This window comes from Solanum tuberosum, unplaced genomic scaffold (assembly GCF_000226075.1).
Source record: "Solanum tuberosum cultivar DM 1-3 516 R44 unplaced genomic scaffold, SolTub_3.0 scf00029, whole genome shotgun sequence".
NCBI classification, from domain to species: domain Eukaryota; kingdom Viridiplantae; phylum Streptophyta; class Magnoliopsida; order Solanales; family Solanaceae; genus Solanum; species Solanum tuberosum.
The window spans coordinates 2162831-2176208 of NW_006238955.1; the positions used below are offsets into that span (position 1 = coordinate 2162831).

At 35.6% G+C, this 13378-nt stretch overlaps 2 protein-coding genes across 2 annotated transcripts; one reads left to right on the forward strand and one right to left on the reverse strand.

Annotated features, from left to right (window-relative positions):
- Positions 1-1275: 1275 nt before the first annotated feature.
- On the forward strand, positions 1276-12178 carry LOC102605584 (uncharacterized). Its single transcript, XM_006341799.2, has 5 exons — positions 1276-1679; positions 1924-2027; positions 2214-2327; positions 11775-11858; positions 11942-12178. The coding sequence occupies exons 1-5, from the start codon at positions 1427-1429 to the stop codon at positions 11996-11998; spliced, it is 612 nt and encodes a 203-aa protein (XP_006341861.1). The 5' UTR covers positions 1276-1426; the 3' UTR covers positions 11999-12178.
- LOC107059623 (60S ribosomal protein L37-3-like) lies at positions 4163-9897 on the reverse strand. The gene has a single exon (XM_015306335.1). The coding sequence runs from the start codon at positions 8912-8914 to the stop codon at positions 8675-8677; it is 240 nt and encodes a 79-aa protein (XP_015161821.1). The 5' UTR covers positions 8915-9897; the 3' UTR covers positions 4163-8674.
- Positions 12179-13378: the final 1200 nt, after the last annotated feature.

The window sequence follows — 13378 nt, forward strand, 5'->3', positions numbered from 1 at the left end:
AAGCTTGAAACTAACACAGACGGTAATAGCTTGGTTTGAAGATGACAAATGAAAGCTTCCGACTGAAGAGTTTACCGGAAAAAGGGTGATGTGCCCTCCTAAGAAGTAGGAAAGAGAGGATTTTTGGGAAAAGTGCGTGAGAGCATTTTTAAACCTTATAGCAACTTTGTTGGACGGTGAAAGGTTCCAGCTTATATATGGTGTACAATATTGAAAGAGACGAATTCTAGATGTTTTGAAAATAGGAGCAACACTATCCAACAAATGAAGATGAATTGTATTTTGCTCTTTAGTTTTTGGTGTAGACAGTCTCACTCGGTAGAAACTGTGGAAATTCTAGATGTATTAAGCTCCCTATAGAAGACTAGAATAACTCCAGTTTCTTAAGAGTCTTTTGATGTAAATATGGTGCAAGTACAACAAATGTACTGAATGATCTTAATCATTGATAGAAATATACAAGGTTATCGATTTAAAAAAAAAGGCATGGGAAGAATGTTACAATATTATATGAAGACAATACTACTTATGACTCAACGCTAGAAGATATATGATTTTCTTCAAGAGAAATGTTACAATATTCTATGAAGACGATCTTACTTGTGTAGCGCAATTGAATAAAGAATATATTGGAGAAGACCAAATACAATACATTCGTCAAAGTTCTTTTTCAGATACGAGCTTTGACAAGATGTATACCAGATTGGAATGTGTCATCTTTGAGAAATAATGTGATGTTCTCATAATGGGGAGTAAAATACGCACACTTTTTTCCTTAGCTGGGTCTTGTCCCATTGAATTATTCTAGCAAGGTCTTTTTATGAGACAACAAACAATATGTATTAAAAGTTATGTGTAATCTTTTTCCTTCGCTAAAAAAAAATTCCAACGAAATTTTTTCTAGTAAAATTTTAATGAGACACATTATCACTCAAGGCATGAACAATCAAGAGGTGTGTTATGAAACTAATTGTGCATATCCATCTTTCCAGAAATGAAGTCTCCACTCCTCACTTTAATGATATTAGCTCCCAAACCTCCATAATCTTTCCTCGTAACTCTCACAAATAATGCTATGTTTATGACTAACCTTTTTGTATGGCTCTATGTAACATTATAAATAGAGGCCTGATAATTCATATGGTATAAACTTAAAAAATTGGGAAACAGTTGAAAAAAAAAAAGTCACTCATCTATTATCTCTCATTTATGGTGTATTTTATTTCTACTCTTTTTGCAAAGAAAACAAATAAATATTTGTGTAGTTGGGGCCAATAATAGACAAGCCCATATTTATTTTGTGCAGAGAGGCGGAGGTTCGGGTGGAAGTTGCAGCCCAAGCAAAAGCTGGTGAGCTCGCAAACTCCTGCATACAGCTCTGAAATACTTATCAAATAGTGTAGACTGTAGAGAAGGATTATCAAGAATGGCGTGCAGGAGCGTGTTCAGAACGGTATTCTTAAAGGAACCATGGTTATCTCTTCCAAGGAATCCCACCTCTTTTCCTGTACCATTGTTTTATAACCACAAATCTTCTTTATCCATTTTGCCTTGTCGCTGTAAATGTAAATCCCCAACTTATAGAAGAACTCAGCTTCTTAATTGCTCCAATAACGGGAACCCATCTACCTCTGAAGATGATCGTCCTCCTCAAGAAGTTGTCCTAAAGGCCATTTCAGGTCCTAAAACCATTTCCAACCAAATATAATTTTGTTCAGTTTCTCTCTGGGTTTTCATTTTTACATCGAATTGTTAATTGCAAATGTAATATATATATAACACAACTTGCTAACGTGATGTATACCAATATGAAAAATGAAGATTATATAGTTGTTTGAAAGCTGTAGTTGTTTATTGCTAAATGATATAGAGGACTAGAAATTGGATATGTTGAGCTGAGCAACTATTTCACTACATGTACAGAAGTGTCCAAGACAGAAGGGAGAGTTGGACAAACTACCAACGTTGTTATTGGGGGCACGGTGCATGATGATTCAACTAATGAGTGGCTAGCTCTCGATAAGAAGGTGCAACCCAGTTTTTATTTGTCCGTAATTTCTCAAGTTCAGATAAAGATTTAAAGATTAATGTCAAATGCATCATATTTGTAGAGATGATTAATCACTCATATTAGATGATTCACAAGTAAGGGCTTGTTCCTATCATCTGTTTTTACTTTGAGGAGAAGCTGATAAATACTTTTATACTTAAAGGTGAATTCTTACCCAACTGAAAGAGGCTTTACAGCTATTGGTACTGGAGGTGATGATTTTGTGCATTCTATGATTGTTGCTGTAGAGTCAGTGATACAACAGCCCGTTCCCCAGGTAAGGGGAATTAGTTAATATACTCAACTCAGCGTACATCTATTTAAATTTATACGAATAGTTGGAGCACTAATTCAAGAATGAGGATTAAACTTGGATTTTTTTGGAGGATTACATGACTAGTTTGATTCTTCTATTACTAGTTAATTTGTGCTTTTTCTTTTTGGCCATACTTTGCTTATTCTCTTTTATTCTAGAGATGATAAACTATTGGCTGTGCTTGGCCTCTACATGATATTGAGTGGAAATTGAATCAAGTCACCAAACAACTATAAGTGTGTGAATGGATAACAGCTTAGCTATTTTATTGTCAAAGATAAAATTTTGTATGCTTATAACTTTATATGATGAGGAAACAGGACAGGTTCTGGGGTTGTTCTTGATGTCGAGCTGTTCTATGCTGCTCAATTGCAGTTCTCCTACAATGAAGTATTATATATTGTCCAAACTGTTTCAGCTGTTTGTAAGTTGATGGAGAATTGAGTTAAAAAACGTGATCTCCAAAGTCAAACGAATAGAAAATATATTTCTCTTCGACTTAGCTATCATATGAAAACATTGAGAAGCTTCTGAAAGAGTTTTTGCTTACACTGAAATATGACTACTCCTTGTATTACTGGAGATGTAAGTGAAGAAAGTTCTCTTCAAAGAATTACGCTGTATAGTATTAGCATCTATACTTCTGACATTCGAGTCAAGTTCTTCCAGTTATGATTGAAACTTAAACAACCACACCTTGGCTCTTACTGAGCTTCTAAGCTTGCTGAAATTATTCTTCGGCTCAATTTAATCTCCACTACTGAATATTTTAAATGATGGAAATTATGAATGTCAATTTCAGAATTGCACTAAGTGTATTGCAGTAGATGAAAACCACACTATGAGGTTACAATACAAAATATTGAAGAACGAGAAGTGAAATAAACAACAATGAAATTGGGAGTTCTTGACTTTACTGACTAGCTCATGACGGCCCAGCAGCACCAGTTCAACATGAAATGTAAAGTGATCTTCTATCTTACCTGAAGGCGATTTTGAAGAGTCAAAGGGCCAGTAGAATTATTGTCCTAGTTAAGTTAGAGCGGTGTAAAAACTATCTTTGTCTTCAAATCAAAATTGTAGCCGTGTGGTATCATAGGCGGATCCAAGATTGAAGTTTATTGGATTAATTTTTAGAAAAAAAAAAGATTGAAGTTTTATGGGTTCAACATTTAAGGTTCTTAGCATTGAACCCATTACATCTTTAAAGTTGTGGTTACAAATCTACTATTTGTTGCAATTTTTTTTTGAGCAAGGTAACATTCGTCTGTATTGACTAAAACCAGTACATGGGTTGTACTGAAAACCATGATTACAACTTATCAACAAAACAAGATATCTGAATCTAAAATCTAAACAGAGCCAAGGATCTCAACTTTCTGTGTAATTTACATTAAAATTTTTATTCTTTGTGTTGAAAGTATTGAGTTCAAATGAACCTGATATTGGTATGCTACATCTGCCTCTGTGTGGTCTGATCTGTCCCCTCCTTTGGTATATAGAAAAAGAAAGGGAGAGAGAAAAGAATTAATTGGTATAGTTGAGTCAGTGAGACACAAATGTTGTGGGTGATTTTCAAGGGGTCAGTGGAATTACTGTCTTGTTTTAAAGTCAGATTGGCGTAAGAACTATTGTTGTCTTCACTTCAAAGTCATAGTTATGTGGTATGATTTGTCTCATCCTTAAGTATATAGAAGGAAAATGAGAAAGAAAAATTATTACTCCCTCCAGAAACAACTTCTCTACCTAACAAGATAGAGGTAAGGTCTGTGTACACTCTACCCTCCCCGGACCCTATTTGTGGAACTATATACTAGATTTATTGTTGTTTAAGGTGTCAAATTTGACCTAGAAATGTGTAATCCTCCGAACTCGCCCAAACTTTTAGTGTTGGATCATATGTATTTTCTTAATGAGTCAATTGGGTTGTTATCTGAATTGACCCATATTTTAAACTGATCAGCTAATAAACCTGTGAAATTCTTCAGTTGCACTCTGTTCGTGTCAAAGTATTGTCTAAGGGCCAAAGTTTCAGAATTCAGTTATTGCGATATGCTTCTTCTAACTGCCTTATGATCTAAGTGTTGGTCGAAGTCCAACATTGACTAAGACTGAAAGCACCATCTTCACGCCACCTTCCACCCAGCTTCCCATCCTATGTCTCACCTTCCACAAGTATTGACCCAAGCAGATGTTGAGTAACTTTGACTCAGTGTTGCTTCAATATTAATAACTATTGGGTGGGTTGACTTATGACCTGCAATTTAACCTATCTCAATCCAACCCATTTTGGCCCAAACAGATTTTAGGCGAGTTAGGTCATGACCGTCCATTGACTCAACTGTTTTGACATGCCCAAATTTGACCAACTCACCCATTTGACACCATAAGAAGAACCAAGCCAATTTCCCTCAAGGAGAAGGTGAAATGATCGGGAACTACTGATGATAGAAAGCTTCCAAGGTCAACAGTTAATGCCAGATAGGACAGTATGGAAGGAACATAGGATAAGGATGACCTATTCACAATGAAATCTTGATATGATTTTTTGTCTCAAAATGAACAAGAATAAGTATGCCCATAAAAATTGATATGGAGAAACAAAACACCTTACAAAGTAGAATTTTTTCATGGCTAGTATAGGAGAGACTTGCTTGACCCTGCACAATCTACAAAGAAGTATAACTATATGGAATAGATGATAATGTGTTAAGAAGTTAATAAAGATGCAAAACACTTGCTTATCCATCACAGAATCACAAACCATGATGCATGTTCTTAAATTTTCTTGAAGTTACTGGTGCATGCCAGAATTTCCTAAAGACCCACTGCATTGTTTTTTTTTTTTTTAAAATCAAGTAAAAGGTTTCTTCGGTAATAAACAAGGTCAACTTGACCATTTACAAGTGGTATACCAAAAAGAGGAAAAATCTACAAAACATGGTTCTCTCCAAAAGACACTCAATCTTCTATATACAGAGAAACTACATGGGTGCACCTAAAGTAAATAAGGGATTGGAGCCTACTCCTCAAATGAGCAAAGCTCATCTCCACCCCTTCAAAATCTCTCCAAATTTCTCTCTTTCCAAATGGCCCTCATTAAAGCAAGAGGAGTAACATTCCAGGCCTTGTGCTTTCTTCTCCTAGCTCCACTCTTACAGCTGAACATCAACTCCTTCACGGATCTTGGCATCACCAAAGAAACGCTGAACCATTTAAAAATATCCTCCCATCTAAAAATCCAAACGGACTTTAACTTACACAATGTTTGATTTCATTATTAATATAATCTTTGTATAGTCAATACAACATTTGGTTTTCGGTATTGAACTCACGTAAGTTATGTGAAACTTAATATGGAAAATCAAATACCATATCAATGAGGATTTAGTGGAATAATAGAGACTTGACAAGTGTCCTTAGCCATTGTTTTGGTACCATTGATAAGTTTGGCTATGGATAGTGATAAAGGAGTGGATTGATATGAAAAAAATTATCTACCAGATATGTGATCTAAGGTACATGAATCAGAAATCGAGTGAACAAAAGATGAAGTGTGAGTGAGGCGTGCTGAGTTATCGGTACGTACGAAGGAGATGGTTGAAGACTTATTAGCTACCTTGAGTTTTAGGAACTGACTTTAATTAGTACCAAAAAGTATAATGGTTTTATTTCTTGATGGCTAGCGATGCGGCATGGAAACCTAAGTATATCCTAGCATATGGCGGTGACCTGTCCATTTCTACTGCTGTGTGTGATACATTGGTTCTCTTCAAAATGAAATCCTCCTCCAAGAATCTAATTCTTCAAAGAAGTAAACATTAGACAAACTACGGTTTCTTGGTTTCCATTGTTGTTTAGGAGTCAAATTTGGAGATTTTAATTTCAATTCAGGATGTCATGAAACCCTTGCAGGGAATGTAATTTGCTTATGTGGTGTGATGATTGAGCAGACAGGGGCGAATGATATGGTTGATGGTGCTATATGGACACATTGGAGATGGACACGTGCCACTAAGCTGATGAGATTAGACATATTGGATGCTACGTTCATCTCGTTGAGGCAAAGTTTTGATTTGGTTGGTTGATCAATTTCCTATTAGGATTGATACAGTTTTGGAGAAAGTGAATGAATCACTTTCCAATCTTGCTAGAAAACATTTCCGGTGACTAAGCATTTAGACTCCGATGTTTTCCCTTGTTGGCTCTGATATCATGTGAAATAAGGAGATGCAGAATCTGTTAGTATTCTTAATTTTAAAACTCAATACAAAGTGTCTTCTTTATGGAGGACTTGGGAGTTGTTCGTCTGTTTTTTTTTTTCCTGATAACTGACAATTCCCTCCAGTGGTGCACAGTTCAAAATTCGGTAGATAATAGGTTTGGCCCTACCCTTCTCTACTTAAATATCGGGCTTTTGTCCATGGCAGGGTTGGAACCCGTACATGTGCCTAACCCACAGTCCCACACATCACGCACTGTGCTCTTTCCATTAGACCAAAGCTGTAAGAGTGTTGTTTGTCCATTTTAATTAGTTACTTTATTTAGAAGGACTGTATTGTTCCAAAGTAATCTCCTAATTAACATTCTAGATATTCTACACTACTCCCTTGAACAAATATAGATATTCTTGACAGTAGGCAAGGATCTAGTTCAGCTAGAGTGTCAAAATTGTATACAGTTAAATTGGCATAAAGGTTTCCTGAAGAGAGATCAATCTTTTAGGTGCCACCACCTGCTCTTTCTCTAGAGTATTCCTTGTGGAAGATCTCACAAATCTCAAGCATCTCATCCTTTTATCTTCAACTTCACTTTCTCTTGGAACTCAAATGACAAATTTCATTTCAGGAATGAACTGAGACCAGATATTGCAAGTCAGTTCTTTGTACAAGTTACTCTCATATCTGATTTCTTTTAGTCGAGATCATCCCATTGATGTTACACTGAGATGTTGTAATAGTCTGACTTTTTTGTTTCATAAGTCAAGATCATTTCATTGATATTGCTTGCACCTGGATGTTGTAAACAATAATTTGCGAAGTGATTGAGCGGAGTCGACCACCATTCTCTGTGAAGTCATTCCAATCATTCTATGAAGCTTATTATTATGTCTCACACAAATGACACTGGTTGTATGGAGCTTTTTATTTCAGGACATGTGGCTTTTGTGGGTCCCAATCCCTAACAAACAAACTCCCATTTTCTCTTATATCTCATTTTCGCCTTTTCTTTTATCTCTTTTTTACTTCCCAGACTTTGCTTGTTTTCACACTCCCAGTACCTTTCTTCTCGGACCTTTCTTTTTTGTCACACCTTCCTCTCTAACATCAATAACTCGGTGAGTTCAACCACAAAACTCTAAAGAAACTCACAAAGTAATGAATGAGAAACATAAGAAGAAAAAGAGAATCACAGTATATTGCAGCAAAATGTAAGAATTTGAAGAAGCCAAAATAAAAAGAAAAAAAACTTGGGTAAATCTGTAGGTTATATGCACACAAGGGTGTGGCCTAGTGGTCAATGAAGTGGGTTTAAAACCATGAGGTCTCAGGTTCAAATCCCAGCAGAGACAAAAACACTAGGTGATTTCTTTCTATCTATCTTAGCCTTGGTGGACTGGTACCTGCTGGTGGGAGGAGATCGATATCCCGTGGAATTAGTCGAGGTGCATGAAAGCTGGCCCGGACACCACGGTTATAAAAAAAAAAAACTGAGGTAAATCTGGAGGTTACTATTACATATTTGCCAAAAAAAGGTGAATTTTGTTCTATTTCTGTTTCATCTTATGCTGATTCCAGTGATAGTTGCTAAAATTCGTTTTAGTAAAAACAATTTAAGGCAACTCAAAGGGCATGAATAAAATACTTACTGGAAAGAGAAAAATGGAACATTCTAAATAGGGAAAAGGGTCATATTTGCCCTTGTACTCTTAGAAAAGGGATATATTCACCCTTCGTTATACTTTCTGGTTATATTTCCCCCTACCATCCAACTTTGGGTTCATATTTACCCTTTCAACTGTTAAGTTCCACATCACCCCTTTCATTATCCTACGTGGCACCTACATGGATATAATCTTCTCTAATTTAATTATTACACCTCACCCCCAATATTGTAACCACTTTACATAGAAATTGATTTTAAAAAGCATATGGTGATGCAAATTTGTACACAAAACAATAATTATCTCCATTAGCTCTAAGTCTCTAACACTCGAAATATCAAAATTACGCTACCACTAATAGCCTCTCAAGTATCTGTCTCAAAGGCCTCAAGCCGAAGCTGCTGCCTTCTTTCTTGGAGCTGCTTCAGTACCTTCTGAAATTGGTCTTGAACTTGTGAGGGACGTTACGAATCATGCAGCCAATTGCAGTTATCTTTCTGTGAATTGCCTTCACACTCCAGGTGTATGACCTTTTACGGGCAGCAGGGTAAGCACAAGCAGAGCAACGGCTCTTCTGGAGATGGAAACTCCGTCTTCCACACCTCACACATAGTGTGTGGATCTTGTTCCTCCTCTTACCAAAGCTTCCTATTCCCTTCCCCATTACGCTGCAGTTGCAGAAACCCTAGCAACCTCCCTTTGGGCGTTCTCAACTCTGGTTTATAATATTGGGGTGAGGTATAATAATTAAATTAGAGAAAGATTATATCCATGTAGGTGCCACATAGAAGCGACGTAGGACAATAAAAAGGGTGATGTGGAACTTAACAGCTGAAAGGGTAAATATGAACCCAAAGTTGGATGGTAGGGGCAAATATAACCAAAAAATATAATGAAGGGTAAATCTAACCCTTTTCTAAGAGTACAAAGGAAAATATGACCCTTTTCTATTCTAAATAAATCCCTTAACAAGACTTTGCCATGATATCTTTTTCTAGTTCTACTCATTTCACTTTTGGCATCTGGTAATTAAGAAATCATTGAAATATGCCAGAAAGAATATCAAACCCATTTTCTTTTAAGATTCTTGACAGTTGCATGAAGCTAAATAAGTTTCATCCATGATTTAATAATATTAAGTTAAATAATCAAAAAATAATGGAGATGAAAGATACAACAAAAAACTATGCCCTTTCAAGTATAAGAGGAGTTTGAGAGAAAAAGAACTTGGGTGTGTGAGGAGGAGGGACTGACCGTGGGAGTGGAAATAGTTGAAAGAGAAGGTTTGAAAAATAAATAGACGTATAAGAGAGGTGTTTGTTTGTGAGGTGTGATCGGGACCTACAAAAACACTTATCAACCATAAAAGATCCTCACAAAACAATGCCAGTTTTGTGAAGTATATCATGAAATTTCTCTCATCCTATACATAATGGTATTCTTTCTAGAAGTTAGTCATTAATCTTATGATCCCTTCATTCCCATTTATGTGACCCTATTTCCTTTAAAGTTTGTTTTAAAAAGAATGATCCTTTTCTAAATCTGAAAACTACTAACTTGAATTTTCCATTTTACCCCTAAAGTTTTAGTCACACAAATGTGATGACAAGCTTAAGACCATAAGTTTCTAATGTGATGGCCACACAAATTATTATTTTTTTGATAAAAGTAACAGTTAGTCTATATTTATCCACAGGTATACTACCTCAAAAGTGTAGTTCCCCTCCAAAAGTGTTGTAGTTACATAGGCTCCTATACCTACCAAGTTACAGCCAGTCTATAGTTGTGCTGATTACTTCTGAGCTATCTAAGACTACTTGTTTACACCAAAAATAATACAGAGCTAAACAGTTAAGCTTAAATCTTTGTATGTTGCTCTGCTTTCCTTCATGACATCTCTGGTTCCTCTCTAGCCATACTGTCCACCATATACATGATGGGACAATCTTCCATCTCTCCTCCTTTCTTCCTGCATTTCCATCTCTATTCCAGCACTTCAAAACCTCTTTGATCCTTATGATATGTTAAAAGATGTTCCTTTCTTCTTAAACGTCATGCTTAGTCAAATTGAGTCACATAACATGAAACGGAGGGAGTTATAGATTTTGAGCTCCTAGAATGTATTTCTTGTATGACAACAAAAAATGAAAATGGAAGAGGTGAACTAATGTTGTAATCTAATTACACAAGGTATTTTTATTTTTTTGGAAATCGGTAATTTGTATTCATCAGCATTCAGGGCTATGCTGGCCACCTCTAATAATTTACTAATTACACAAGGTATTTGTGTTGCAAAAAGTTGACAAGAGTAGATAATTATGGCCATATGTATGGAACTACATTAGTTTTTTTAAAAAAAGATTCACATGTCACAAAAAATGATCGGAGCTATAAACAGGCATATCATTAGTTAATGCATTGGTTTTCATGACCCCATAGCGTTGGTTCAATGGTAAAGATACTATAGCATGGGATGTGGGGTCGATACACATTGCGAATTCGAAACCTGCTTTGAATGAAGTGTGATATTTAAGTGGAGAAGAGTAGAGGAGCCAATCCAATACCCACCGAGTTCCAAAGTTGCAAACAATGATTTCTCGGTTATAAAAAAGCATTGGTTGTCATGTCATTGTCTCGTGTCCTACATATTTGGGAAAATCTATCTTCTTATGTTTGTATCTATGCTAGAAATGTGCATGCTTCATGTACAAAATAAGACCTTCTAGAGGGAAATGTCTTTGTTTTCTCAGCACAACTGATCGAAAAGTGGACTATGATCAGACTACATACAGTAAGGGGTCATTTGGTTGCTTGTTAGAATTATGCAGTTATTAGTAATGTAGAGATTAGTTACCTGAAGTTTAGTTATTCATGTATTACAATCCATGTATTAGTTATTCCAATCTTCTACCCCACATAAACTAATATATAAATTTAGTCATAACTTATACATGTTTTATTTATGCAGGTTTGTAAAATGATAATCAAACACAGTTCTTGATTGCTGAATTTTATAAAAAGCAACTAAAAAACTAGCAAACGTGATATTAATTATGTGAGTTTTAATACATGATTAACTTTCTTTCAAACCAGCAACTAAATAACCCCTAAGTAATTTACGGGCCAGAATACCTTAAGTTGGTGTCCCAACCTGCTAGTCAGAGGCTCTGAGCCTCTTTCCTTTTCAGCAACCATTAGTGCATGTAGAGGATTTGAAGACAAGGCAAGAAATTTTAAGCCATAAGCGCTAGTATCATGAAAACCAGGTATCAACCCAAAGACTAAAAGGGGCAAGCACAAAATTCCCGTTTTTTTTAACTATTCGGTGTGTATGTTGGTTCTTTCCTATTGATTATCTTTTAACTTTTTTAATAGTACAGACATGCTTCTATGGGGACGTAATTAACTATACACTATGTGTGTGTGAGAGAGAGAAAGAGAATTTGAACTGAATCGAACCTTAATCTGTGTGTTAAGGCGAACTAGATTGAGCCATATCTTAAGGTATTTCTGCTTCTATTCAGGGCCAGGTGAAGCAGAAGCTATCTTCAGGTGGAAAATACGTATCAGTAAATATCGGACCCATTCAAGTTGTTTCCAGTGAGCAGGTAATATCCTTTGGCTTTTGCACCTTAAATTTGTCAATCCACCGTGCCATGATCCATTGTATGACATGATTGCCCTCGTCCAGGTTCAAGCTGTATACGAGGCCATGAAGAGAGATGTTAGGATGAAATACTTTCTGTAAACTACTTTCGTCACTACCTTTGTATATAATGGCAATACCTAAGAGAGTATGTCATTTTGTACTTTAGTTTAACCTTGTTTTCCTAATATATATATACGTATATTCATTGAACTAAACATTCTTACATGAATTTTGGGAACACATGTGGAGGGTTATTTATGTATTTTTCCTTTAATGCGAGTAAGAGGCCTTTAATGTGCTATTGGATGACACATCGGTAGCATACACCTCACCAGGCTTGAACTCCTGAGAGGTACCTAGGTGTTGGACGTGCACTTTGCATTGATATGGCGCGGGTAGATGTGCCTTTTGAATCACTGGGAAGTAGATCTTAGTAATACCAATTACCAACCTTTGCTATGTCTTTATGGATGCACTTTGTTTGATTTTATGTGAAAAGTCGAAGGAATGCTTGTTAAGCACCTTGTTTTGATTGTTTCTTCACTAGTTTTTAACGTTTGCCATTTTTGGTTAATAAAATTTCTTTTCAAGGTGCTACAGAATTGTGAAGTTTAGTCGATCCATCTAATCTGTCATGTCCATTTATTACAAGACAATCAAAAACAGAGGGATTGTCTGGGGGGAAGGGGGTACAGAGGAAAGTGGTGGAGTGAGGTGAGAAAAGTATTTTAAATTTTACTTTTAAAAAATAATTTCCTTTTTTTTGGATTGTAATACTTTAATCTTTAACTTTTAACTAATATTAATAGTTTATTTAATTTTTGTCAATGTGGAATATTTTATCCATGCTGCTCTATGTGACAAGTATTTTTTTTTAAAATAAAAGAGAGTGTATTATACACATCAATGAAGTGTGTTTCTCAAACTAATGAGTGATAGTTTAGCTATAAAACTCATACTACCAGTATAAAACTAAAAAAAAATAATAGTTTAGATGTATTTTTTACACTAAAAGGCATAAATTCTCCCCTAAACTTGTCAGTTACACACTTAAACTATTGTCACGACCTATGACACACTTGAATTACTTAAAAGTTGTTTCAATCTTGACGCATATACATCCAGTCACATGATGAGAAAGTGTTTCACACTCGTGTCACGTCATCACCATGTCACTGCCACATCAATAATTACGTCAGATTTTTTAAAAAAAAAATCATGTCACCCAATTTCTTCTTCTTCCCTATACACCATCAAATCACTATCATTGTTGCTATTATCATCAAATTCACTTCTCCACCACCATAGATTTCACTACCCATAATCAAATTCACCACCAGAATCTTCCCACAACCATTGTCATCATAAAAAATCGACAACAACCATCATAAATTTAAATAAATTCACTATCGGAACCGCATCACTATCATTGAAATTTATCATAACCATAAATTCAACATCCACATCAAAATCACGAGT